Genomic DNA, 27,863 nt, shown 5'->3' with positions numbered 1-27,863 from the left:
CTTCATATGAAAAACATTAACAAGGTCACCTTTAGGTATGTTCGTCAACACTAAGGGCAGGTCTCGGCCAAAACCTTAAGGCTTCGCCTTGTTGCAACTTCAAAGGTACGTAGGTAGGTACCTACTTACATTGTTGTAGGTTCGATTTTGAAACCATTAAGTCAACCTAGATAAAACAAAATAAAATAGCTCGATTAAATAAAGATGGTACGTAAAGATGTTAGTTGTACCTGATCAGACCTGATGCAACGACAGCCAACATAGACTCTCTAATCTGTGGAAGCAACAATCATGGTGGCGGGAACATGGACAGTTGGACGAGCCACCTCGAGCCTGACTTATCAATCAAAACTGACAGTTCGCCAACAGCAGATAGCTTGCGGCTATCTATAGGTAAACTTAGGTAGTTAGCTATACCCAAGAAAAAGTCCTTGGACATCGATATGACAGTGGAACGGCGAATAACTGTGACACTCTTTAAAACAAAAAGGCTTGTTGTTGTCCAGCTAAGGAAGGTTACCTACTTCAGCGACCTGGTATTGCATTCTGAAAGAACTGCGAAGAGTTAATATTATGACTAATAATTATTACTTATTTAGAAAGTTTTCAGCAAACTCTAATAAATCAAGCAGCTACCATGTCACCGCTGCCCGGTTATAACTCTGTACTAGCTTAGTAGATATATATACCAGTTTTAGCCTTCAGCTAGAGGCCAGAGAGCTCCTAAATGAGATGCGAGTACGAGCATGACACAAGTAACTTTTTTTTTTTTTTTTTACTTGGTAACTAGTTACGTAACTAACTGAAAGATCCATAAAACAGTTGAGGATTACTCAAAATGGAATTGTGAAAACGGCACGTCTGCATCTTAACCAGTCAGTCTAAGTAGTTTCAGCAGATACAGTGTTGAAAAATAGTTATGAAACGTTTGCGCCAGAATCGAATTAAAAATACATTTTCATTAGAGAAGCCGTTTAGGCATGAATAGGTACTTTCACCCTTTGGATTGTGCTCCAAATGATGACCTTCGAAATTCATAGAAATTTAATGACGACTGCCATTGTTTATTATCTAGCCCCGTACGTTGAGTAGGGCTGCGGCTACACGTGATGTGATACACAGTACACAGTAGGTATATGCATGTTCCCAGAATAGTGGAAGTTATAATTTTACCAAAAGGTAGTCGTCTCGTGCAAGAGCACCGTTACTCGATTTATTCGATACACAACTAGTAGACAGCTGCTGCGTAGGAGGTTCACGCATTTTTCAACAAAGAGCTCGGATACACACTCACAATCCACTGGGACATAAGGAAGACAGCTAATATGGTGCCACTCAGAAACCGCGATGACACTCCGATCATGATCACCCGACAGTAGGATCATAATAAATTCGGTAACTTGTGAAGCGGTATGGTATAGCAACAGCGACTTTCACGAAATCAGGAATTAGCTCAGTGCTTTTAGGTTGAACACTCGCCGGTGGGATTCACTTTGCTCACAGCCGAGAAAAGAAAAGACTCAAAGCTGGAATCTGCCGATGTGTCATGACACTTAAGATAGTGTCTGGGGGGTCACTTTATATGACGAAAAACGAACTTTCAGTGCACTGCGGCGCGAGCCGCTCTATCTGTTTGTATGTATTAAACGTGCCGATTGCACGACAACTCTCGTTCGTTCGTTTCTCATCAGTATAGAGTAACGATCCTGTACTTACCGTGCGTCACCATTCCCATGAGCAGTCCAACGATCTTAAGGCAGTTTAGAACAAAAGCTGCATTACAGTTTCTTCAGCAGAGACATCGAAATAAAAAAATGATTGCACAACTATCCCCAGGAGCAGTCTACAGGTCACTTTGGGCAGTTCAGAAGAAAGCTGCTTTAATAGAATACCCTACCTCAGCGGAGGCATCAAATTGAAGTGCTATAACACTTTTAAAAGCGGTGCACGTTACCCGATTTGTCGTCATCCATGCCGATGCGGCTACGGCGACTGCAGGTGGTTACTCAGGCTTCGTTGGTGTGCCCTTGTATGGCTAACATGACCAACCTTGGCAGTAAACGTTCGTCTGCATATGCCAAAATCACTGATGAATAGCGCACGTTACTCGATACCTTCTAAATAAGTCACTCATAATGATGGCTGATGATGATGATGACCGTGCTAGCAATAGTGCAGGCGGTTCCGCTGAGCATAAAATCTCTTCCCAGACAGGGGGCGTTTGGATCTGGCAACCAGAACAGGAGTGCCAGGTGTGCGCAGCGATGCAGGTGGGACAACACAGCCGCCAGGGCAGGAGTGCATGGCTGGGTCTATGCAGCGATGCAGGTAGCACAAACCGGTGGCCAGAGCCAGGACCAGGTGTACGCTGCGATGCAGGTGGCACAAAACGGTGGCCAGGGCCAGGACCGGGTGTACAGCCGCCAGGGCAGGAGTGCATGGCTGGGTCTATGCAGCGATGCAGGTACCACAAACCGGTGGCCAGGGCCAGGACCGGGTGTACGCTGCGATGCAGGTGGCACGAGACGGCGGCCAGCGCAGGAGCACAGGGCCGGGTGTATGCTGCGATGCAGGTGGCACGAACCGGTGGCCAGGGCAGGAGCGCAGGGCCGGGTGTACACTGCGATGCAGGTGCCACAAGACGGCGGCCAGCGCAGGAGCACAGGGCCGGGTGCAGATTACACGAAACTTCAATTTCACCGAATCGGCCTGCCTACCCTCAGCGGGTAGGTACCGGCGGATCACATTACTCGCCGCACATGCCACAATGTCCCAACATACTGAAAATCGGAGCCACGTGCTTCCTGTAAAAAATCCTATGACGATCCTGGAAAGCTCCTGTTTGTAAAGCCTTACATAAGCTATAATCAAGTGCATTATTTTAATAGCAAAGTTTTTATCAACTGTTTTCTAAAAATATTAGAAATTGAGGGTAGAAAAATATATTTTTATTATTTTTTCCTGTATAAAATTAACATATGCTTTACTTAAAGCGGTCATTAATGTAAGTATCTAGCTCAAGCGCCACTAGTAGGACCGGAATATGTGATCAATCATCACCACGACTATTGAATCGGACCCTACTGCGTGGGATAAAAACCCCAAGCGCCGGAGCATTATGACCAGTGGCTGATCTTTTAAAAGCAGTAAATAATAGCATTTTACTCACGGCTTATCAACTCAAACCTTCGTTGCGAAATCCTCAGCAATGGCTGCGTGCGCAGCAGCCGGCAGGCCCCGCGCCGCCTGGCCCGCATCACGCTACAGCTCCCGGCAGCGAGGACTCCGCAAATTCAATATTATATTTTTCCCCGTCGGAGCGAAGCCGACGAGAACCGTGGCTACATTGAGCCATTTTGCCGAAGTGTTCACTTCAAAAATCAAAAACCAACTGAGGCGCGCGGGCGACTCACTCTATTTATATAGGCACCCGCACCTTGCAAATTAAAGGTGGAGAGAAAAATGGACTTTATTTAACTGTCACTGTGACCCTTATGATGCCGAACACGGAGAAAGTCGAAACGCCATATCTCACAATGTTTAACTAGGTTTCAGATAGGCTCAGACTACATAATAGTAAATTTGATCAAAATTTATTAAATAATTTATAAAAATAAAATCATAGCCATCTTTGTTCGTATATTGCTATTACAGCACTGTTAATAGATTTTTGATAGAATAATAGTTACAATGTTGCACTTATAGCATAGCAAGCAGCCATAATTAAATAAATTTAGGGTTCCTCAATGTAAAACCCTTAACTTGACTAACCCGAGTTGGGATTAATCTCATTCGATGTCTATTATTAAATGTAATTTAATTACCGTTTGGTTCATATTTGCTTCATATAATACTTAATGATAATGAAATGAACTACTAATGTTCCCATAAGTCGGTTATATATCGCAAAGTTCCGTTCCCGTGGTAATATCGGAAAAAAAGTATCCTATGTGATATGTCCCAGATAAAAATCTCGGGGTAGATCATCTTCATCGAACGCGAGCGCAACTACCTAAATGACACTGTAGTTTCGAAACTCGAATCAACCTAAAAGCCATGCCGCACAATGTTATCGTGCTGGCTTATTACACCTTCCTAAATCAGTCGTCTTTCTTATTAGCCTTTAAAAATAAAAATATATTACGATAAAAAACTTTATTTTCTTTACACGATAAAAAAATATTATATTGATTTTCAGAATAGAATATTATAGCAAACATAGGTCATTAAAATGGTGAATTGATTTAACAATTAAGAGTGATTTATTGATTGCAAAGCAAGTATGCATACTAATTAAATAAAGCAGAATAAAATTGTGCAGACATTCGATTTCTTCAGTTGTTTTCTGTGGAGCAACGGAAGTCGGAACCACTTGACGTTTCGGCCATCGCACTTGACGAATTTTGAGACAAATACTTTGTTTGACCTTTAGTTTTCATTTCTTCTATAAACGTAACCAAAATGCTATTACTGAATTATTTATCGAATTAATGTGCCACAATAGCATATTGAGCTATTACAGTTATTTGAGAGCTTTTATTCGAAATGTCGATTAATGAAGCTATAAGAGTTACAATGATGCAGTATAGTGAAATAAAATCTTTTATTCAGCTAATTAGATCCAAATAATACAATGATGAGTAATAGTTCTATAATAGCAACCTGAACAATCAATAAGCGAATTAATAACTCCTATAGCTCTTTTTCAGCACTAATGTGTGCGTTAATAAAAATAAAATAGCTTTTATAGAAATGTCGAATAAACGGGCTATATAGGTCGAATATTGGTCGAGTAGATGCGTATTCCACATTGTTACTGCGCAATTTAGATAAAAATGCTTATTAAAAATGCTTATTAATAGATTGACATTCGACTGGAGATCGGAGAAAAAATCTCATCGCATCGATCCCAGCCAATCAGCTCGCTCATTTACCGCAATGGGAGGTTTTCAACCATAGACAACGTCCATAGACAAAACCCGACAATAGATGGCGCTAGTAAATCTTCATACCATGGAATTAATAATACAACAGGAATGCGCACTGCACCAAAAAAACGAGCCGACAGAGATAGTCAGCACGGAGCCCTCCATCTCTTTCTATTTTTGGTGACCATAATTTTAGTTAATTCATGAGACATCACTTCTAATCTATCATGTCGCGAATAGGTGTCGATGGTCTCAAAGTCACCTATTATTCGAATAATTCGATTGCAATGCAGGTACGAATGTATTTTGGTGATATGACAATTGAGTAAACAAATGGGGTGAAGGTAAAATTTGTATAGATTGTCAAAACAGGTTAACATTAAACGCAACTATGTACCTAAAACTTGTTTACTCTGTGGGTGTTCCGTTTACATAGTCTAGTAAAGTGTAGTTGATGAAAATCATAAGATTTCAAAAAAAATATCTCAACCTAAGTGCTTCCGCCGGTATAAAGCTTGATAAATTATCTCATAATACTCATATCTATCACCAAAAAAATCAACAGCTCATAACTCTTTACCAGCCTTATAAGATAACAGTCACAATAATACCTAATGATACTTAGGTATAAAATAAAACAAAAAGTTGAATGAAACAGGTCCTAATTAATGGAAAGTGATTCAAAAGTACGAATGAATGGTCACCCTAACCATAACGTCTCTCACAACAGTATAAACGTCATCCGTCATCTTGACAACTTCGGTCTTGTCGTAAAGTATTTAGAAAAACTACCAATATTTTTTATGAAATTATTATTCACACAAATACCAAATATTTCATTAAAATTACATGTTTATAATGATTTATTATAAATTTGTTTTTGAAAATGATATGATATACAGTAGTCTATGAGTTAATTTAATTTTTTTTTGCATAGCTCTCTTCGTACAAAATCTACTAAAGTTTACACAACTAAATCCTGGCAATTGTTAGAAAGAGAGGAAGGGCTCTGTGGTAACCCTCTCTATCGGCTCGCGGCCTCTTTCACTTCAAATATAAGTCTTAAGGTGAATACGTTAGGTCTATTTTTGTTTGCATCATTTTGGTGAGTGCGCATTCCTGTTGTATTATTACTTCCATGCTTCATACTGAACAGGACTGCATATTTTTTTATAGCCGGCATGGATTCGAGTCCTTTCAGCCAATACAAAAATCCATGTTTTTTCCACAGAATAATACTTTGATTAAATAGTTTGCCTACAAGTTGCCTATTAGGCAAATATTGCCAAATACAAATGATTTCGTAGCATAACTGGTATTTGTTGAGAACGTGCAAACTAATAATAATAAATTGCTGTTATATGTAGTTATACATAATATTAAGTGTGAACTAGTTGAGATCATCTGCATCCTCTGTCCATGTCCGAGGCGCGAACGCCGTGTGTAAGTATCATAATTATTCTGAGGCACGTTGGAAGTAATGATTTCTCTATGGTAGAGCAGACATTAGTAGGTGGGTACTTAGTTTTCTCTACCCAAACCACAAAACTAAAGTTTTCCGACTCTCTGAATAGCATTTATAGTAGATATGTCGTCGTGTTGTATTGTAGCTTACTGTAGAGAAATGGGGGTGCACAAAATTCCACAAAACGAAACAAGACGGGCAAAATGGATGGAAGCATTAAAAGAATTAAAGCCTGGATTAAACATAAAAAAGCATTCAAGAATATGCCCCGGCCACTTCAAACCATCAGACTACCTCTTAGGTAATACTACTTACTTATTCTTGCTCATTCTGTAGGTAGGTAATTAAAACAAACTTTTTAATAATTATTATCTTTAACTAAACCTGAGGCATTTTATTTTATAGGTAAATCAAGGAAAATGCTAAAAAAAAGCTGTTCCAAGTGTATTTTTTTGGGATTATTCAATCAAAATGACTAAAGAAGACGAAGAAGAAAGGTCGGTCGGGTATAGAAGTCACAAAAGTCCAAAAGAATAGCCAGAGTCGTCGAAATTATCACAAAACACAGCACCGGAGACATTCGCGTAGCTACAAGAGAAACCGAATGACATAACATTTGTTTTGTAGTAGGTCTGTGACATTTGTCATCTCCGTTTCCTCAGAATAATGTAGCTCTCTACTAAAAACGACAGGCCGAATGCCATCTATTGGTCGATTTTGGAACTACTGGAAAATCTCCCATTGCCTCGAAGCGTTCTTTTTTTAAAAGAAACATTTTCTTTTTCTTTTTTTATAGAAGTAACTGTAGAAGTCAGCCAGTTCTTCATGCTCAGTACTTAACATAAAACATAGAATAATGAATTTTGTTGAGTTTTAGGAACAAATAAGTATAACATACAAGTATATTTACTCAAAATAATATTTATAAGTGTGGCATGTACCTATATAATTTTATAAGTAATAATACCTATGTGTAACCTACCATAACTTACGGTTCTGTAGTCTGGTGGCCCAGAACAGAACTTAGCTCAGTAAAAAACAAGCTGCAAAAGCTACAAAGGCTTGCATGTGTAGCCATCACAGGATGCATGAAATCAACACCCACGGCCGCACTCGAGGTACTTCTCGACCTTCCACCATTACATCTCGTGGTGAAACAGGAAGCAGCTGCCGCCGCTTTTAGACTAAGAGCAGCTGGCCTGTGGGCAAATAACTCAACAGCGTCACACACATCCATTATGTTGGAAGCCATAAAACATCAACCAATGATGGCAGCCATTGGTGATCGAATACCGCTTATCCATATATTTAATAGGCACTACAACATTCAATTGCATGAAGAACCAAGAGATCAGTCCAGTATATATGAACTGAGAATATACACTGATGGATCCAAAAAAACGTCAGGTACGGGTGCTGGTGTTCACTCGGATGACCTAAACATTCATTTTTCACTGGCACTAGGCAAATACAACACAATCTTTCAGGCTGAATGTGTTGCTATTACACGGGCCGCTAACGCAGTCAAATCTAGAAAGGTTACGAATCAACGTATTCGTATCCTATCTGATAGTGCTGCAGTTCTGCTAGCTTTGTCTAGCAAAACTATAACTTCGGGGCTAGTACTAGAGTGTCACTCAGCTCTAGAATCGCTTGCCTCACAAAACAATACCATAACCCTCCAGTGGATAAAAGGGCACAGCGGGTCGCTGGGGAACGACGCTGCTGACGAACTTGCACGAAAGGGATCTGACACTGCACCAATAGGCCCAGAGCCGATAGTACCGATCCCTTTCAACCAAATTCGCTCTTGGTTGCGTTCCCGAACGACAGAATGCCACAGCAATCTCTGGAGTAACAGTGCCGAGTGCAAACAAACAAAAGCTTTTGTACCACTAATTAATACTAAACTAACACGCAAATTATTATGCTTGGACAGAGCAAACTTACGTGTCGTGATAAGTACCATAACAGGCCACTGCCGGTTAAATAAACACCTATATCGCATGAAAATCTCCACCACTCCTCTTTGCAGAAGTTGCATGGAGGAAGATGAAACAGCTTCCCATGTCTTGTTACATTGCAAAGGCGTGGAGACACTACGATCAAAAATCCTCGGATCTCCGGGGTCCCTCCGGGAAGTCATGAGCAACCTAGGTCGTCTACTGGCTTTCTGGCGTGAGCTTGGGTGGCTTAATAGCTAGTCACCCCATATGTATTTCACGCATAATGGCCCACCTTGGAGGCTAAATGCGGAAAATCAGCTCGCCATGATAGATAGATAGATAGACCTATGTGTAAGTCAGGGAAAGTTGTACAAGAATCCATAATTGGCAGTGCGACCCTCCGCTTTAGGGCAGGAGTCGTCGTCACCGCCTATTGGCGATGTCGCTTAATTGAATCTCTTTACAGAATGAATAGCTTCCTACCAACCACTATGATTTCAATATTGTACTCGAATTCAGTTGAAGCCATTTCTAAACCACTTTACTGACACTATCATTATTATTATCTGTACATAATATAACTTAAAGTGTTTAATAAGTCACAAAATAATAAATAATTAGGTATGTTTACATACTTACAGAACAGAAACAGTGAACTTACGAGCGATCTTAAGGCAAGAGATAAAATGAAGTAGGTAGGTACTTAAAGTAAGTTTAGTATAGTAAGTTTGAAGTAAGTAGGTATATAATACAATACATAAGTAACTAAATTCGTTTGACTAACCAATGTACTCTCTTACAATCTATCTGCTTGTAAATAAAAAATATAAATTTACTTGAGATCGCTTTCTTTTGGTTTATTTGGTGTGGACTATTTTCTGGTTTGTAAGCCGGAGTATCGCATTTATTGACTGAAAGGCAACGTGTTGCCGGGCGCCCGCACCGGATTTCACCACACTCTTGTGGAATAAGCTGGATAAGTAGGTACAGAGGTAAATATGCCCACTCTTTTTATATTGTAGTAAAGAACGAAACTTTGTAGCTGTGGGTGGAGTTGTACTGTACCTAGTTTGGCTTGATCTTCCGTATTATTGTTATTGATGTTGGTGTTGATTTAAATTGTACCCTTGAGTTATCATTATGTATTAATCTGGTACCTAAATATATTTATGTAAATTCAGAAAATGGCTGTAATAATTTTTGGCAAAGTCCTAATCACCTATATAGGTAGGTACTTCACTACTCCTCTTGTATGATTTGAATCCCACAGGATCTGTATGTAATAACACCGCACATAAACTAAAAGTTGATGCAAAATATATCGAGTTGAGGGAAATTCCCACCTAGTTTCATTATCGCCTTTAGCCTTATTTCCTCTGAGAGTATAGTGACGTGAACTATATTATTGTGTCAAGTCCGCTAGAGTGGAAGAGAAATTGAGATTAACGGGGTTCAACAATATTCTGCATTATCGGCCGGCACAGCGAGCGTTCAAGTAGGTACCTACGTACTTGCCTAGTTCTTATACTTACAGAGTTGGGGTTCAAAAGAAAGTTTGACGTACTATACTACAATACGACTTATTTACGAACATAGGTATAGGTAGTACTTATAGTACCTAGGTACATGCCTATAGCTTTATAAATTAAAATGTATGAATTGTGTTTATTAAAAAACGTATACCTATTTATATATTTACCTCCACTTTTAATAAAGTCGTCAGTACTGTTCTTAACATAACGTTGCCAATACAAAAGTGCTAAAGTAATTTACCACACTTAAAAAGTAAACAAAATATTCATTACTAGGTATCTCACACATAAGTAGGTGTACAATAGACCGGTGGTGCACTTGTAGCGCCCATTAAGCGCTAGATGCAGTGGGCCGGGCACATGCTGCCGCTTGTAACTCAATGCTCTGCAAATGGGCGGTGTGGGGAGCTGTATTACGTTACAGACGACATCGGATGTCCATTTCCACGGCGCTAACTCAATCTCGCCGCTTTTTCCGGTTCAGCGCTGTAGCGCTAACTTAGTTCGAGTCTACTTTCTGCTTGTTCGACCTCTTTGTTCTTTATTAGGAATTGCCACCAAGGAGTTGTCATTGTTGATGCCTTTTTATTTTTTTCAGAAACGGTGCCGTGTCTTCTTTTTAGCCAGTATGCAAGCGTTAACATTTAATTTTGTAACTCATGTTATCATAAAAAATAATGAATACTTGCACGGCATGGCCAATATTCGTAGATGTTATGCGGTTTTTTAAACACAATTATAATGTTATTTTTGCATTATATTAATCTAATGCATTACACTTTATTATTTAACCCAAACAAAATACGGATAAGGGCATCATCATAATTAATAAATACTTAATTGCCTGTCATTTAATCCAATAATGAGGCATCACACAATGGATTACAATCGTTACAACAAAGTGAGTGGAATCGATGAAGCTCGGGTTTTAATGAATATTGTTCGTACACACAGAGATTATGCAGATTTTGCAAAAGGCTTAATTTATTACTGGCTGAAAAGTATCGATTTTCGTGTAAAAATGCATTGTATAATGGATTATGCAGCGTGGATATTGTGATAGCGCTGAGAGCGCTGTGTAAAGTCCATCAGAGTGATGGCTGCAATCCGGTTACAGCGGCTATTTTCGGTGAGCCAATTTCGTTTGATAAGAGTTTGTTTGAAAAACCTTTTGTTTGGTATTTAATTACTTTTTAAATTTTCTTTTTTATGTTGCAATGGCCAATATACGGCTAGCATTTTCATTTAAAAAAGACAAAAGAGCCATTGATTATTCATAAAATGTAATAAGTATTAATGGACAAAGTAAATCTAAGTTTACTTTTTTTACATTTTACATTTCTCGGAACCCGTCCAGAATCTACCTACTTAATATAATTACGAGAGTCACTAAAACACGCACAGACGCAAAGCAACGTAGCAAAAGGCGAGGCTCGCTAGAGGTTCACTTTTTTCATCAAAGGAACGTTCCGAAAGCATTCGAGCCCGCGCAGAAGCACAAAGGTCCTTCAACATAGCTAATTAGTAGCGGCGCTGAGGCGGAACCAAGTCACCTTTCTGAACTGCACTTCGCAGAACATTTCCCAGTTACAATTCCACTGCCGTGTTTTCTGCAGCTCTTTTTCGCGAACGCTTTTGCTGTAGGTTACGCGCTTAGGAGATTTAGGTTACAGCTGTAGATAGTTTTTGTGTAGTGATCTCGTCTAAGTAGGGCGTAAACTGAATGTGTTGATGTAAAGCTCGTGTACTTCAGGATGTTTCAAAAAAGGGGTAAACTTGTTATGTAACTCACTGTTTCTTTATACTAAGTAGGTATTAACATAAAGAATAGCATTTTTCACAGTATCTAGGTAAAAGTTTCCTACTCGTATTATAAAGTCATGATGTCACTATCTAAAGCATACTCGTAATTTCACGCTTTTGTAGCGTCATGTTGCTACGGGACGGCTACGCGCTACGAGACGGCTACGCGCTACGAGACTGCTACGCGCTACGAGACTTCGTAGGCTTTGAAAAACCTTTTTATTTTTAAACTATTAACTTAACTTTTAACTGTTGTGACTTAAAAATATATAGGTACTGTTATTTTCGTTCACCTTGTAAAATTAATTATTGCCTGACCTCCTTTCTTCGTTAAACTAGGTGGCCACGAGACTCCGATTTTCGGATAATAATTATAACGCGGAATTTATCTGAGATTTTCGTTAGTAACTATGATTGGTCCTGACGATACGCTCAGTTTGTAAGTAAATAATTATTTTTATGACTACAATACTACTAGTATGCTTGGTATACTAAAATGAGCGTATTTCAACACTGACTTTGTCCGATTATAACCACCATAGCTGCATATGATATACTCGTATGCTACATTTTCCATACCCTTGCTTCTTTAAATATTCAGTTTCTCTTATGCCATTTAGCATCGTGTATGTATGGTTTTTCCTAAGCATTAAGTCTTCTACTTCCAAAAACTTCTACTTTATAATTTCAGTAACCCGTCCCTGAGCCGAGGCAGTCAGCTGACGTCCGCCCCGCTTGCCGCGGGCCGCCGGGGGCCGGTGGGGGCCAGGCTGCGCGGGCAGTGGCTGTGGGAGGGCCGCTGGAGACCGCTCACCTTGCGCGCTGTACTGGCGCCTGGGCATGCGGCCTGGCAGGTGAGGTTGTTGACTAGTGAAGTCTTGAGAGGAGTCAGGTTTCTTTGCCCCAGAATGTACGAGGTGGAGGTAAATGTTTATTATGTTTAAAATGCTTGGTGTCAGACTAATAATACTGAAATATCAGTGTCCTTTAGTTGTACCTAGGCGAAGACGTCGCAGCTGTGCGCAGTATGCTGAGTGGGTACCTGTTTGACACCAACAGCGTGCATTTGTCTGTGTAGGTAGACTAGGTAGGTAGGTCATTGGTATGTACTGTCATAACTGCCTAATAATGCATTGTATTGTTTCAGACAATAATCCTAGTGTCAGTGGTGTACACTTACACGATGCAACTGCTTATCCTGAACTACCTGGACAGCGCCCCCTGGTGGCTGAACCTGTCCCTTCTGCTCTGTTCCCTCCTGTACTTCTGTGACCTCGTCCTGCACATCTTACACAGAAAATGGCTGCTAGTTCGCATCAATATCCGCACGAAAAGACGAAACTTGCTCACGCTTGTGTTTGATGCAGTTACCTTGATGATGCCTTCGTTTTGGATTGATAGTAAGCATTTTTTATTCCCTCAATGATTGCTTTTAGATAATATTGACATTGCATAAAGGCGTAGTGCCGTTGTGCGTGTTTTTATTTAACTCTACAGTATTTTTATTTTTTTAATTTACAGTTTATACTCTACAACCCAGTTATTTGAAATACTATGCAATTGTAAGCAGATGGCTAGAGGTGCTACGAATTTACAGATACGTGGTTCATTTCTGGATTTTGAATGCCGGAGTAAGTATTTAAACACGAGTAGGTACTAGGTAAATAGTGTAAATACAGATAAATAAAAAAAAAATAAAAAAATTATAAAGCCACTCAATCTAAGCTATAGAGCTGCAGTGAAGTATAGACTTCACTGCTTCAGAAAATTGTTGAGTACTGCTGGAAATTCTGCATAACCATTAGAAATAGGACTCGTTTAGATGAAGGTTTCTGTGGTTGATAGAGTTATACCGAGCTAGATCTAAGATATCTGAATACCTGTCTATAATTTGTCAGCTGGCTATACTCTACATATCTCTCGGTGACTCCCCAGATGCAGTCTCACCGCAAGTTGCTCTACATGTTCGAGCACGTCTCAATAACGGCGCTGGTGCTGCACGGCGCCGCGTGTCTCTGGTTCCAGTCGCACCGCACCCTCGGGGAGGCCGGCTGGGGCACGCTCCAGTACCCCATGCAGGGGCGGATTGATAATGTGGCCTATGACACGTACGTTTAATACTGAGTAGGCTCGTTAATGTACTTCCCAAATGTGCTAACATTGGTGACCCCGACATGATCAGAACACGCATCATTGTGATCTGGAGTTATTGGACACTGTAACTGTACATGTTTGTCCACTGAATCGAATAAATAGTTCAATTCACAAATCTTCGTGTATGGAAGTAGTAATTGCTAGGCATCTACACTACATCCTCTAATTTCCGTCAATTTATTAATTGTTTACAGATATCTGTCCTGCTGGTACTACGCTGCGTCTCGACTTTGCAATGTGATTTTCGGTGATACTTACCCACTTGTAATTACTACTTTATTTCCTTAATAATTCTATGCTATTTGATAAGTAATAAGATCTTTAAAATGCCATATAATTTCCCTATTGTACATTGCGAATTAATAAATTAAGTGTTTATGTGCTTTTTCAGACAAATAGAGATAAGTGGGTGACGACGGCGGTGATGCTGGTGGGGTTCGTGCTGAGTCGCTACACGTTCATCGGCCTCCTCTCCTCGCATTTAGTCAACGAAGAGTCCCGGAGGGTCAGGTTTATTGATCAGGTCCTTCACTTTCATGAGTCATCATTATTATCATGATCGTCTAATAATGGTTACTGGTCATGGAGGATCATAATACCAATCATGGGATCATGGGATGACCTTGTCAATCTTTAAGCCTTCTACTCGCTTCTTCAACTCACTTAGATCATTTTTATACAGTGGAACTATCTCCTTCCAAAGTTATTTAAACGACGGAATCATACTCCAATACAAATCTAATTTCTTAAATTCTTGATTACACCCTTCCCCTAAAACATACCATCAAATCACTCACGTTTTTTTTAAAACAAGCTCTCAACAAAAACTAATATTCCCAGTACCACCACATGGCTCGCTGCCTGAAGCAGTACGGCGCGCCGCGCTGGCTGGCGGGGCAGGCGCTCCGGTACAAGCGGGAACTCTGGACCATGAAGCAGGGCGTCGTGGAGTCAGCTCACGTCAGCACCCTGCCGCTTCCGCTGCAGAGGGAGTTGATCTTTGACATCAATATCAAGCATTTTCAACGGTCGCTGCTGTTTCGTGATACTGGTTAGAATTAAATACTCGGTTGTTTTTATTAGCAGACGTAGAATTATGTTTCAGTATCTTATAATGCGAAGGGATATACGTTGAAAGGATTTTTAAGGTACCTAATTACTAAATAATACTTATAGCAAAACAATATCCAACATGCTCGTACCACTGCGAGGCTGAATATGATTAAAATATCATCAACATCCTATTTATCTTTTAGTTAAACGACATACTTCAGTAATTCAATATATTATGTTATGGTTAGGTACATTAAATGATACGAGTAAATAGTAAGGGAAGGTACGCAATATTTCTCATGAATGTGCCAAACAGCATTCACGATATGATTGTAAATATTGTAATGCTATAAATCAAGATAATATGGTGCGTCGCACATTCGATACAATCCACACATTATTTCCAGACGAAGCGTTCCTCCGCCAGCTCTCCCTGCTGTTCCAGCACCAGGTGTACCTAGAAGGCCAGGTGGTGTGGGCGCAGGGCGTGGTGAAGGGCGGGCTGGTGTGCGTGCGGCGAGGGGTCGTCGAACTGCTGTCTGAAGAGGATGATGAGAGCCCTATGATCGCGTTTGGGGAAGGCACGGTTAGCGGCTAGCCTGTTGTTGATTCTGTGATACCACGCGTATACTACACTACAGCATGGTGTTGCAAAATTGCGTTAGATGTTTACATGTTGATGCATAAGTGGTATAGGAAGCCATAAGAGTGTAAACCAGCTCGTCATACTGAAAAAAATAAAAATGGGATAAAAGCGTGTAGGATTTGCCTTTTAAAGTCTCAATGCTAACAATGTTTCTAATATTTTAATACATCTTTTCTAAAATCGTTGTTCAAAACTGTTTAGAATAACCCCTTGAGCCACCTCCTTTCGGTTTACTGTTTTTATCAACCTGTTGTTATGTCTTAGGTCTTGGGCGAGCTGAGTTTGTTTTACTCAATACCAGCTAAAGTTACTATTAAAGCGGCAACTTATGTGGAAATACAGGTAAATATCAGTTTAACAGTATATTTCTATCTAATACAAACATAAAGGAACAATTTTATTTATTTCATGTAAATACGCCTTCATCATTTACTACATAATTTTATTGCAGCTATTAAAAAGAACAGACTTTATGCGTGCCATGTCGGAGCAACCGGCGTTGTTGCAAGAAATTCGGAAGAAAATTAATCAACGACTAGAAAATAGTAAAACGCGACAGGTACCTACACGTTCAAATTCCAAAGTTATTTTGTTGTAATATCGCTTTGCTTATCTGGAAAACTAACTTAATTATTATTATACTTGTATCGAGTTGGTTTAAAAAAAACTCTTAGTATATATTTTATCCTGCAGGAACAGATAGAAAACTACGAGGAAGGTGACTCGAGGCTGATTCGAACCCGCTACCGACCCATGAAGGTTCTCAAGGACTTCCTCACTGGAGTGGAGGAGGAATACGTAGCTTTCTCTGATGACTCACACATGTATTACAGAGGTTAGGGTCTTATGGTCTTTCTAAACAGATTATAGGCACTCGTAAAACCAATATTTAGTTCTGATAATTTCTCATCTGGATCCAAGACAATCCTTAGTTTAATTAATGTACGATATATTTTCAAAATAGTCCCATATATGACAAAAATCTTTTTTTGTAAATACAGATGTTCATAATGAAAGAAAACCTAAATTCACATCTGAATACCTGGATCTGTACAATATTTCCCACAATGTGACGACGGTGGACGTTCCCAGGATATGTCTCAAATCTTCGTTTCCCTGGATCTTGGAGCCTGATACTTCATTTGTAAGGAAATTATCTACTCCTTCATATTATTCAATATGTAATTATTATTGATGTAATTATTCAATAGCTATCAAAAACATTAAAGTCTTTTAATAAATACCTACAACTATAACTTGCACCAAACATTTCAACAAAATTAAATGTATCTGCTCAGCCATTATACCTACCAAACCACATTATACTTACCAAAGCAAGACAGCAATAGATTTAATTTCGTTTAAATGTTTGGTGCAAGTCACCCTAACAATAATAATACTAATTTCGGTTTCAGACAATAATGTTTGACGTGGTCCACGTCGTAATGATACTGTATGTCTGTACAGTACTGCCCTACGCGGTCATATTCCGGCCCGGCTTCTTCATATGGGAACCGATGGTTACGACTATTGCTAAAATTGGACTAGTATTGCAGATTTACATTCAGCTCACTACAGCTATTATTACAAAGGTATGTTCAAATAACCATGCTATAGATTCGGGAGTATTTAAGCTCTACTGTGTTGAGTCTACGTGTTTTTTTGTCGTGCAACTTGTCTAAGGCCGCGATCTGCGTTGTTTTCCATTTTTTTTAATGACATGACCCATAAAATATGTCCAAGACAACGCTGCGCGGTGACGACGCGCTATAGCAATGGGGCCTCGTCCTAAGCTATAGTTAACTAGTTGTCTGCAATACATTATTTACAGAACACCAAACTGGTCACAGTGAAAGAGATAGCAGAAGCGAAAATGGCAACCGCAGGTTTCTACCTGGACATTCTGTCCGTGTTTCCTCTGAGCATATTCTGTGAGTTCTTCGACGAGGACCGACAAACAGTCCTCGTGCAGCTGGCTCAGATCTGCCCCATGCTGCAGTTCTGGCACGTCTGGGACTATATGAACAAGTGGGACCGAAACTTCTATAGCAATCTCAAGGTAAACCATGCTAAAATTGTAAATGCGCTATTGTGGTCGTCTCACAGAAGTGTATATATATAAACCGGATCCATTCGTATACAATATATTTTAACTCTGTCTGATTGCCAGGGTTATATTGTAGAGTAGTACCATTTATCATTGAATTTTTCTTTGAATCTTTTTTTGTATCTAAATTGTAAAGTCTCCAACGATTTTTTTTTCAGCTGATGTGTGTAGTGAAGTACGCGATTACTTACGTGATTTTCGCGTATTGGTCCAGCTGTTTCCTCTTTCTCTTTGCGTGTCCAAGGGACATATGCGTATCGGTAAGTACGTATTAATACGTATTATAACTATGAATAAATTCAACTTTAGGTCAAATCATCATCATCGTCACTTCGGCCTTCCTTTTCCACTGCTACTATGGGCTACTTATCTAAGGTCAACGGTCCAGCGGACTGAAAAGCAAACGCACGAACGCTACACAGTTTTGTTTATTGCCTATCAGAATCCACTTACATTATAATATTTATTACACTCGCGAGCAAAGACTAAATCCCACTTTATAAAAAACTATTTTGGAGTAATTTGCTGCCTTGTTGCCACTGGCACTTTTTCATTACTCGGTAGCGTATTATTTCACATTTCTCAGACGAGTTGGATGTCGCAACTCATGTACCTGGAGACGAAGGTGCTGGTGATATCTCAGGCCAAGCACGAGCACGCGCTGGCCGCCTCCATGTTCCTCGGGACCTCTGTGCTAACCGGCGCCGGGCAGGCAGACGTCACCCCCGGCAGATCAGACCTGCCTTGGGTTAGTGGACAATAGCTGCCTCTACATGGGTTCTTTATGATGTAGATAAACGTCACTATTAACTTGAAGTGGCATAAATACGGCATTGCGTGAGTATGAGTTTATTGACGTCGATAACGAACCCGTGTAACGGAGGCACGGCTACGATATAAATTGAACTATATAATACTTCACCATATATGATACTCGTGTTCTGCCAGCTGAATCGGATTCTATATTCCGTATATAAACATTACAATTAATAAAAAAGGCTAAAGTCCCATTGGGCAGACAGATAAATAGTAAAGAATATAATTTATCACAGTTGTGAATACCAGAGGGTTCAAGGATTCGACGAACCGCTTGGATTAAAGGTACCCCTTGCGCTTCGTTTATTCATCATGCCCGGAGCACTTCAGTACCCCTAGAGTATATTAGGTATTCGATACCTAACGATATTTAGGTAAAATTATTTCTAAGCTACGGTTTTTTTGTCTCTTCAGCAGAGTTTTAATTATGAACCAAAACGATTGTTACAGATAATAATAATGATACTTGTGGGACTGTATTTAAGCTCATTTTACACGGCTAAGCTTTGCAGCATTTACATTCTGTTAAACCAGAGGAAACTCATGTTTAAGGCAAGTATGAAAAAGCAATTTTAAATAAAAATTATCGATATGATAGAGTAAATAAACAAAACTTTAGAATAGGCACGATAATAAGTAAATTATTTGTAAGAGATTTTAATTATGCTTAAACTTTATTACCTACATTATTATCACTTTTATTGAGAATTTTACTTGAGAAGGAACTAGTGGGTTTATAATGACGCTTATTAAGTAGTATAATATAACGGATTAGGTCTAGACTTTCATTCTTAAGTTCGTGGGTTCAAATCCTGCCGTGTTCCAATTAATTCCTTAGAAATGAGGAATCTAAGTACAATTATAATGTACTATTATGTTCTCAGGAGTCCATGCGGGAACTGTTCTACTTCCTGTCGTCCAATCATGTCAGCTCCAAAATCAAGTCGCGAGTCGAAAAGTTCTTCCGTGCTCAGTGGTGAGACGTTCATTTATTTATACAGGACAGGTTGTACTTATAGCAATAGTACCTATAGTACTGAAGCCAAAAAGGGAAGATACAGAACATAATATTTTGTTCTATGAATTTTGGAAAGTCGTAAAAATACTCCCCAAGTCCTACGCTAAAACTGTGTCCAAATGTGTGTAAAAATGTGACAAGAATCTGGTGTTCAATAGTCGTAGAATGAAAGTGGTTCATAATAACCTCCTCAGTCACCCTCTTTCGACTAACTAACTACCTATACCCTTTTTTACCACCCTACAGATTTGTACACAATAGCTCTCATTACTTTCTACGTACCTATTAGGTACTGTAAGTGCATACATGACAATAGGAACAAGTACATATTTAACTCAACATTGCGTATCAATAAAATGTTGTCCTCAACTCTATAACAGCCATATAAATCATTCCGCAGTAACCTGAAACAAACATTATAAACGAGCTGTGCATAATATTTCATCACTTCAATAATAGAGCGTTTCCCAGCGCCCTCATTACCTAGCGACTCCACTAGATTGCTTCTGAATATGAGAGCTGCACCTAATAAACTTTTTACTTTATGTTTACTCAATGAGTGTTTGTTTCGACTGAACTTTAATATTTCGCGGAGATGGAAATTGCTTTGCATACTCGTTGTACGAGAGTTACAATAAAACTTTATTTACTGAAGTAGATACTAAGGTGCATTAAAATGAAATTAAATGAGTTGTTCGTAGTTGGGAGGCTGGAGAGGTGAAAAGAGGCATTATACCACGATCTATCATTCTGATACAACAACGTGGGCTCGATTGATGTGAAGAAACACTTTTAGAGGGTATTTTTCTATAAGTATACATTAATATAGTAGAGACGAGAGAGAGAGAGAAAGAGAGTAAATAAAAGATCTAAAATGGCCATAAATAATTGAAGGTACTACAACAGTGCAGTATCCAATGAAGAGATATTCGGCGACATGTCGGCTGACATCCAACAAGAGGTGCTGTATATTGAAATGGTGGAGACTCTGCTTACTTGCCCACTATTTCAGGTAATCATAATGATAAATGATAGGTATAGGTGACATGTTTTTGTGTTAAACTAATGTTTAGGTATAATAAGACTACAGAAGGGAAATCATAGATGCGGTAATAAGATAAGAAAAACTGAGAATATATTTCTTCCCTATTTCCAGTAGTGGATGTATACTGTATTGTATAGTATAGTACATCGAAAAACTGAGAATATAGGTATTTCTTCCCTATTTCCAGTAGTGAATGTATACTGTATAGTATAGTACATAGACTGCTGGAATAGTCAATAAAACTAATATACATTGTATAATTTTGAATTCTTTTGAAGCTGTATCTGGGGTCCCGCAGGGATCGCACCTGGGTCCACTGTTGTTCAACATTTTTATCAATGACCTTCCTTTCTGTTTCCAACACTCGAATTTCTATTTATTTGCCGATGACCTAAAAATCGTTAAGCCTATGATGTCATTGCAGAGCAAAGAAGAGCTTCAAAATGATTTAAGCCGTCTCGTTGATTGGTGCGATCTAAATGGCATGTCTTTAAACGCTTCGAAATGTTACCACATGATGTTTTCGAGGTGTAGGCACAATATTCCACCTGAAACCTTCTTCATTAACGACTCTCCTTTAAAGAATGTGGTTGAGATTAGGGATCTCGGCGTGAGACTAGACAGTAAACTGCAATTTCATAAGCAGATAGAATCTATGGTGACTCGTAGTTTTAAAATGTTGGGCTTTATAATTCGAAACACTAAAGACTTCAAAAACGTTACGTCCCGGATAATTTTATTTAACTCGCTCGTTCGAAGCTGTGTGGAGTATTGCAGTCCGGTGTGGAATCCTCACTTCGCTGTATATATAAAACGAATCGAGAGTGTTCAAAAAAGATTTCTATGGCACTTAAGTTACAGATTCGGTCTTGCTAAAAAACTGCACAGCTACGAGGACAGATTGAAACATTTTAATATGCATTCATTATCCTCACGTAGAATGCTTGCTGACATACTTTTTTTGCATAAGTTGGTGAACGGAAAGATAGATGCACCGACATTGCTATCTAAATTGCATATAGCTATCCCCACACGGTTGCCAAGAAAAAATGTATATACGCTATTTCACATTAATAAAAGCAACTCAAATTTGGGTCAATATTCTCCACTGAATAGGATTTGTAGATCGTATAATATAATTTCAAAGAAAACGAATCTATGCATATTCCAGGGGCTTCCACTTTTTAAAAAGGAACTCATGCGGTCGTTGCCTTAAAATGTTTAATCTTCAAATGTTTTATTGTTACTTTTATTTTTAAAATCAATAAAATTATTCTTTCAATCCCACTTACATTAATTAATTTAATTATTATTTTGCCAATGTTGTAATTTATTTTTTTAAATTATAATTATTGTAATTAATTTGTATTGTATAAATTCGTGTAAACCTAATTTAAAATTTATGTACATTTAATATTCATCAAAATTTTAACCTAATTTAAAAATAATGTTAGGTACATTGTGATTTATAAATAATTTAAATTGTATATTTATTTAATAGTAAAATTATTGAATGAATTTATTCCTTATATAATGCATGCTGTATTCACCTATAATTGAAGATGCATTTATCATTAGACTTAATTTAATTTATTTTAGCATGTAATTGATGTAATCTTTGTTGGTGAATCAAATAAATAAATAAATAAATAATATTTTTTTGTTCGGATGGATTTTTGTATTTTAATGACATTCTGTATTAATAATTAGGCTTTTTATCCATGTATTCCCACGGGAAAACCTTTTAGCCGAAGCGAAGCTAGTGACTATAACACCACGGCTACACTTCAGGGCTGCAGCCGCGACCTCTTGCAGACGGCGGCGGCGCGCGCGTTCCCTTCGCTGCTGCATTTATCGGACAGTCTATATATGAGACATTTTGAACACCCTGTATGTATATAAATGCTGGTACTGCAGGGGTGCAGCCGCGACTGGCTGCAGACGGTGGCGGCGCGCGCGTTCCCTTCGCTGCTGCATTTATCGGACAGTCTATATATGAGACATTTTGAACACCCTGTATGTATATAAATGCTGGTACTGCAGGGGTGCAGCCGCGACTGGCTGCAGACGGTGGCGGCGCGCGCGTTCCCTTCGCTGCTGCATTTATCGGACAGTCTATATATGAGACATTTTGAACACCCTGTATGTATATAAATGCTGGTACTGCAGGGGTGCAGCCGCGACTGGCTGCAGACGGTGGCGGCGCGCGCGTTCCCTTCGCTGCTGCATTTATCGGACAGTCTATATATGAGACATTTTGAACACCCTGTATGTATATAAATGCTGGTACTGCAGGGGTGCAGCCGCGACTGGCTGCAGACGGTGGCGGCGCGCGCGTTCCCTTCGCTGCTGCATTTATCGGACAGTCTATATATGAGACATTTTGAACACCCTGTATATGTATACATACAGCTCGGTTGTGTACTGCAGGGGTGCAGCCGCGACTGGCTGCAGACGGCGGCGGCGCGCGCGCGCTGCGTGCTGCTGCCGGCCGGGGAGCTGCTGCAGCACGCTGCTGACATCGGGCGAGACATCTACGTGCTGCAAAAGGTATACTTACAGCAATGACTTATATATTCTTACAGAGTAGAATTTTGAATTATGATTTTCTGTTAGGAACACAATAATGGTAGCGATTCTAAGCGCTCCGCCCGTCGCAAGTTTCGTACCCGCAGACTTTTAAGCCCCGAATTTTATTTAAAGGCAAAGATTTTTATTTTAAAATCGCATTTAAGAAATTATACATAGGAATTTTTATTTAAAATAGAACTACTTAACAATTATTTACTTATTTTAGGGCCATTGCAATATTTTAAACCACACGGGAAAGATAGTGAGTTCTGCCGGACCGGGCACTAATTTCGGCGTCATGGAAATGCTTTACGGCCTCCCCAAAGTAAGTTCCGTTTCCTTTGTTACTAAGTTTGTTGTTTATGTACTTGATGTACTTCAGCGGCAGGTTTCAGCACTCAGCTGGCATTAGTTCTACTAAATACCCACTTAGTTCTGTTCATTCACGTGAACTGTGCAGTATTGTCTACTCAACGGGACCAGACTGTGGCCCTATTCTGGGAGATGTATTATTATAATATATAAAGCTGGATTACCACTCACTGACTGATTGACATAGTAGTTCTCCCAGAAGGAGCCATTTTTTGATATGAAAATGTTTTAGGGAAATGTACAGGGCGCTCGGGTGAGTAGAGAAAAAATCCGACTTTTTAAAAAAAGTTGTAAAAAAAAAAAATTTTTTTTGTTTCTCCATTTTGGTGACCATACATTTTTTTATATTTCGAGGGTGTATTTAGAGTGTCTGACAGATTATAAAAAAAATATAAAAAAATAAAAAAACAAAATGGCGGCCGAGTTGCAGTGAAGTAAAGTTTAGGGCGTGTCAGACCCGACTTGAGGTGAATTGATCTCCCGGAAGGGGGGGAGGTGGGGGGATGGTAATTTTTTTAAACGGTAGGGCACATGATGAAATTTATGAAAAAATTCCAAAAAATGATTTTTTTTTAATTGCGGGGGGAAAGGAATTTTTTTTATAAAAACGTGTTTTTTCGGGGATTTTCAAAGCATTTTTTTATTGTGTTCGAGGCATTTGACAGGTTTGACTTGTATGGAGCGGTTGTGTAGTTTGACGAGTAGAGTTGCCATGTGAAAAAAAAATTCCCCATTTTTTGGGTAAATTTCGAGATTTTCCCCAAAAACATGAAAAGTAGAAATCGCCACTTTTGATTTTAAAATTTGATGCAGTTTTGTCGGAAAGACCCGTACTAACGACATTTGACCATTTTTATTACTTTCGACTGGCAACCCTGGGCGATAGGCGAGATTATATTTTTTCGGATTTTTTTACGTCGACCCAACTTGAGGTGAATTGATCTCCCAGAAGGGAGGCAGGTGGCGTGATGATTTTTTTTGTTAATGATCAGTTGCATGGTGCAGTTTATGGGAAAATTCCGAAAAGTTGAAAAAACAAAATGGCGGACTGCTTTGGCGGCCATTTTGTAAAAGTGACTTTTTTTCACGATTTTTGATTGGTTTTTTCACATGTTTAGAGTGGTTAGGGAGATTTGTCTTGTATGGCGCATTTGTGTATTTTGTTAGGGAGACTATACCAGGTAAATAAAAATTCCCCATTTTTAGGGAAAATTTTGAGATTTTCCCCAAAAACCTGAAAAATAGAAATAACCGTTTTGGATTTAAAAAAATGATGCAGTTTAGTCAGAAAGGCTCATACTAATGACATTTGACTATTTTTATCACTTTCGGCTGGCAACCCTGAGAAATACGGGAGATTATATTTTTGAAAAAGTTCGACGTCGATTCAACTTGAGGTGAATTGATCTCCCAGAAGGGGGGGAGGTGGGGTGATGTTTTTCTTTGTACATGGTTGGATATATGGTGAAATTCATGGGAAAATTCCGAAAACTGCAAAAATCAAAATGGCGGATGAAGTGGCAGCCATTTTGTAAAAGAGAAATTTTACATATTTTAAGGCTATTTCACCTGTATTGAGTGGTCTGACAGTTTTGACTTGTAGAGCGCGTTTGTGCAGGTGGATGCACTTAGTTTGCCCATGAAATAAAAACCCTCCATTTTAAGGGAAAAAAACAAAATTTCCCTAAAAACATGGGAAATTTTACATAAATATGCAATTTTATCACTTTGAGATGGTCTGAGCGGTTTCAAATGTATAGCGTGTTTGTGTATTTAAATGCACACAATTTTAATTTAAAATAAAAACTCCGCACTTATGGGGAAAAAAATCAAAATTTCCCTAAAAACGTATAAAAAATTACCAACATTAGCAATTTCACCCCGTTGAAGTGGTCTGACAGATTTATGGTATATGGCGCATTTGTGTAGATAAATACAAACAATAATAACTTAAAATAAAAACTCCCCACTTGTAGGGAATAAAACAAAATTTCCCTAAAAACGTAGAAAAAATTACCAACATTAGCAATTTCACCCCTTTGAAGTGGTCAGACAGATTTGCGGTATATGGCGCATTTGTATAGATAAATACAAATAATTATTATTTAAAATAAAAACTCCCCACTTGTAGGGAAAAAATCAAAATTTCCCTAAAAACGTAGAAAAAATTACCAACATTAGCAATTTCACCCCTTTGAAGTGGTCAGACAGATTTGCGGTATATGGCGCATTTGTATAGATAAATACAAACAATAATTATTTAAAATAAAAACTCCCCACTTGTAGGGAAAAAATCTAAATTTCCCTAAAAACGTAGAAAAAATTACCAACATTAGCAATTTCACCCCTTTGAAGTGGTCAGACAGATTTGTGGTATATGGCGCATTTGTGTAGATAAATACAAAGAATTATTTTTTTAAATAAAAACTCCCAACTTTTAAGGGAAAAATATTTTCCCTAAAGACATACAAAATGTAAATCAACTTTACCACAGTTCAAGTGCCGAGCGCAGCGAGGCCATAGTCCTTCTACAAGCTATACCAAAATAAAACCAGCCGAGCGCAGCGAGGCATCCGACAAGTAACCCTGCCATAAAGGAAAGAAATCCGAGCAAAGCGAGGCATTACGTATCATAATTATCAATATCAATAAAGAAAAACTACGGGAAAAGTCCCGTTTAAGAAGTGGAAAGCCGAGCGAAGCGAGGCAAAACAACCTAAACCATCAATCCAAAACCTAGAGAGCCGAGCGGAGCGAGGCAAAACTACTGAAACCAACATCCGAAAACCCGAAGAGCCGAGCGAAGCGAGGTAAAACAACCGAGACTACCATTCCGAGACCTGGAGAGGAACCGAGCACAGCGAGGCAAAACAATCCAAACCACCATACCACAAACCTTGGAGAGCCGAGCGTAGCGAGGCAAAACATTTCAAAACATTATACCACAACAACTGAAGAGCCGAGCGCAGCGAGGCAATACAACTTAAGTATTACCTTACCGTAAAAGAGTAGCCGAGCGAAGCGAGGCAAAACAATGTAAACCACCATACCGCAAACCCTGGAGCGCCGAGCGAAGCGAGACAGCACTACTCATACCCTTGTCAACACAACTATACCTATAACCTGAGAGCCAATTGTGGCAAAATATACCTTGAATGAATAAAAAAGAAAGACAAAGGTTTGGGCGCGTTTATAGTTCCAATTATGGATTAAATTGAAGTAAACCATAGTTCTGTAAAAAATAGTCTCAAACAGCAAACCAACGTAAGAAATTAATGAATAAAAAAGCCTGTGTATTTCGTTGCTATGAAACTAATAATCGAGAGGCTAGAAAAACGCGCGAATGGACGTGAGCGGTGGTAGCTCAGTTGGGTAAGCGCCCGCTTCTTACGCAAGAGATGCGGGTTCGAATCCCGGCGCTGACATGTACCAATGAGTTGTTTTAACATAAGTACAATGTATACCATCGCTCTGACGGTAAAGGAAAACATCGTGAGGAAACCTGCATATCTAGATTTAGCACATCTAGATATGTGAACCCACCAACCCGCAGTGGACCAGCGTGGTGGGAAATGGTCCAAGCTTTGGATGGCAGTTTAGACCTTGGGGATATGCACAAAGGTTCCACTCGAGAGAGCCAGGTGCAGGTACTTACACCCCACACACAATAGAATAGAATATAATCGGAGGTGACTCAGATTTATGAGGTGTTAAAGAACCCAATATTTGTACACAAAACGATGTCATCTCGATACTAGGTAAAGTTTACGAAACCAAAAAATTACCATACAGATCAGTTTCTCTACCGTATTTGTGTAAGACAATCCGCAATTCATAATGATAAAAGTTTTCAAGGCAAATATTAACATTCCTGTGTAGTTTTTTTTTTTATGTAAAGCCAAATTCAAGAAATATCTGTTGTACACTCCCGGGCAATGAATAAGTTCCACTCACAAAATGCCGACACCATACGACCCCAATTTTTACAATGATTTAATTTAAAATTGGAACAAAATATTACCGTTTTTAGTTGGTAATATCCTGACGCTCTGTTAAATGTACGTCATGTTGCAGAAGACGGCATTAAGCTAGATTTTTCCGTTTCGCTTTTCTCAGTGGAACCTTTTCATTGCCCGTCAGTGTATTATGGCAAATTCAATACCCATCTGTTACCAAATTTCATACTGAAATTAGATTTCAAGGGAAAACTAAACCCCATAAAATATTCGATACATTACAGTCAAGTGAAAAACCGTATCTCACCAAAATTCATACTGAAAACCGTATCCCACCTAAAACAAAATCATCAGTATGCCTGTTATAATGATAATCATAGTGAAAACAGTTTATACGAATATACATAATTATATATATATATTAATATTGTCTTTAAACTTTAATGATATT

The 27,863-nt window shown here is 38.9% G+C and overlaps 1 protein-coding gene across 1 annotated transcript in view; it reads left to right on the top strand.

The window, feature by feature from the left end:
* The first annotated feature begins 12,371 nt into the window (after positions 1 to 12,371).
* LOC105394666 overlaps positions 12,372 to 27,863 on the top strand; it is a 34,857-nt gene continuing 19,365 nt past the window's right edge. Inside the window, exons 1-21 of the mRNA XM_048626682.1 lie at positions 12,372 to 12,528; positions 12,822 to 13,074; positions 13,196 to 13,305; positions 13,610 to 13,782; positions 14,023 to 14,092; positions 14,220 to 14,351; positions 14,669 to 14,879; positions 15,289 to 15,467; positions 15,792 to 15,869; positions 15,979 to 16,086; positions 16,221 to 16,362; positions 16,529 to 16,671; positions 16,943 to 17,119; positions 17,359 to 17,586; positions 17,793 to 17,894; positions 18,221 to 18,382; positions 18,901 to 19,002; positions 19,335 to 19,426; positions 20,363 to 20,480; positions 22,944 to 23,063; positions 23,311 to 23,409. Coding sequence (XP_048482639.1) covers positions 12,858 to 13,074; positions 13,196 to 13,305; positions 13,610 to 13,782; positions 14,023 to 14,092; positions 14,220 to 14,351; positions 14,669 to 14,879; positions 15,289 to 15,467; positions 15,792 to 15,869; positions 15,979 to 16,086; positions 16,221 to 16,362; positions 16,529 to 16,671; positions 16,943 to 17,119; positions 17,359 to 17,586; positions 17,793 to 17,894; positions 18,221 to 18,382; positions 18,901 to 19,002; positions 19,335 to 19,426; positions 20,363 to 20,480; positions 22,944 to 23,063; positions 23,311 to 23,409 — 2,763 coding nt within the window. The 5' untranslated portion in view covers positions 12,372 to 12,528; positions 12,822 to 12,857. The remainder of the gene's footprint in view (positions 12,529 to 12,821; positions 13,075 to 13,195; positions 13,306 to 13,609; positions 13,783 to 14,022; positions 14,093 to 14,219; positions 14,352 to 14,668; positions 14,880 to 15,288; positions 15,468 to 15,791; positions 15,870 to 15,978; positions 16,087 to 16,220; positions 16,363 to 16,528; positions 16,672 to 16,942; positions 17,120 to 17,358; positions 17,587 to 17,792; positions 17,895 to 18,220; positions 18,383 to 18,900; positions 19,003 to 19,334; positions 19,427 to 20,362; positions 20,481 to 22,943; positions 23,064 to 23,310; positions 23,410 to 27,863) is intronic.

The sequence above is a fragment of the Plutella xylostella genome, chromosome 17 (genome assembly GCF_932276165.1).
Source record: "Plutella xylostella chromosome 17, ilPluXylo3.1, whole genome shotgun sequence".
In the NCBI taxonomy this organism is placed as follows: domain Eukaryota; kingdom Metazoa; phylum Arthropoda; class Insecta; order Lepidoptera; family Plutellidae; genus Plutella; species Plutella xylostella.
Note: the sequence above shows the minus strand (reverse complement) of the source record. Positions and strands in the feature narration are given on the sequence as shown.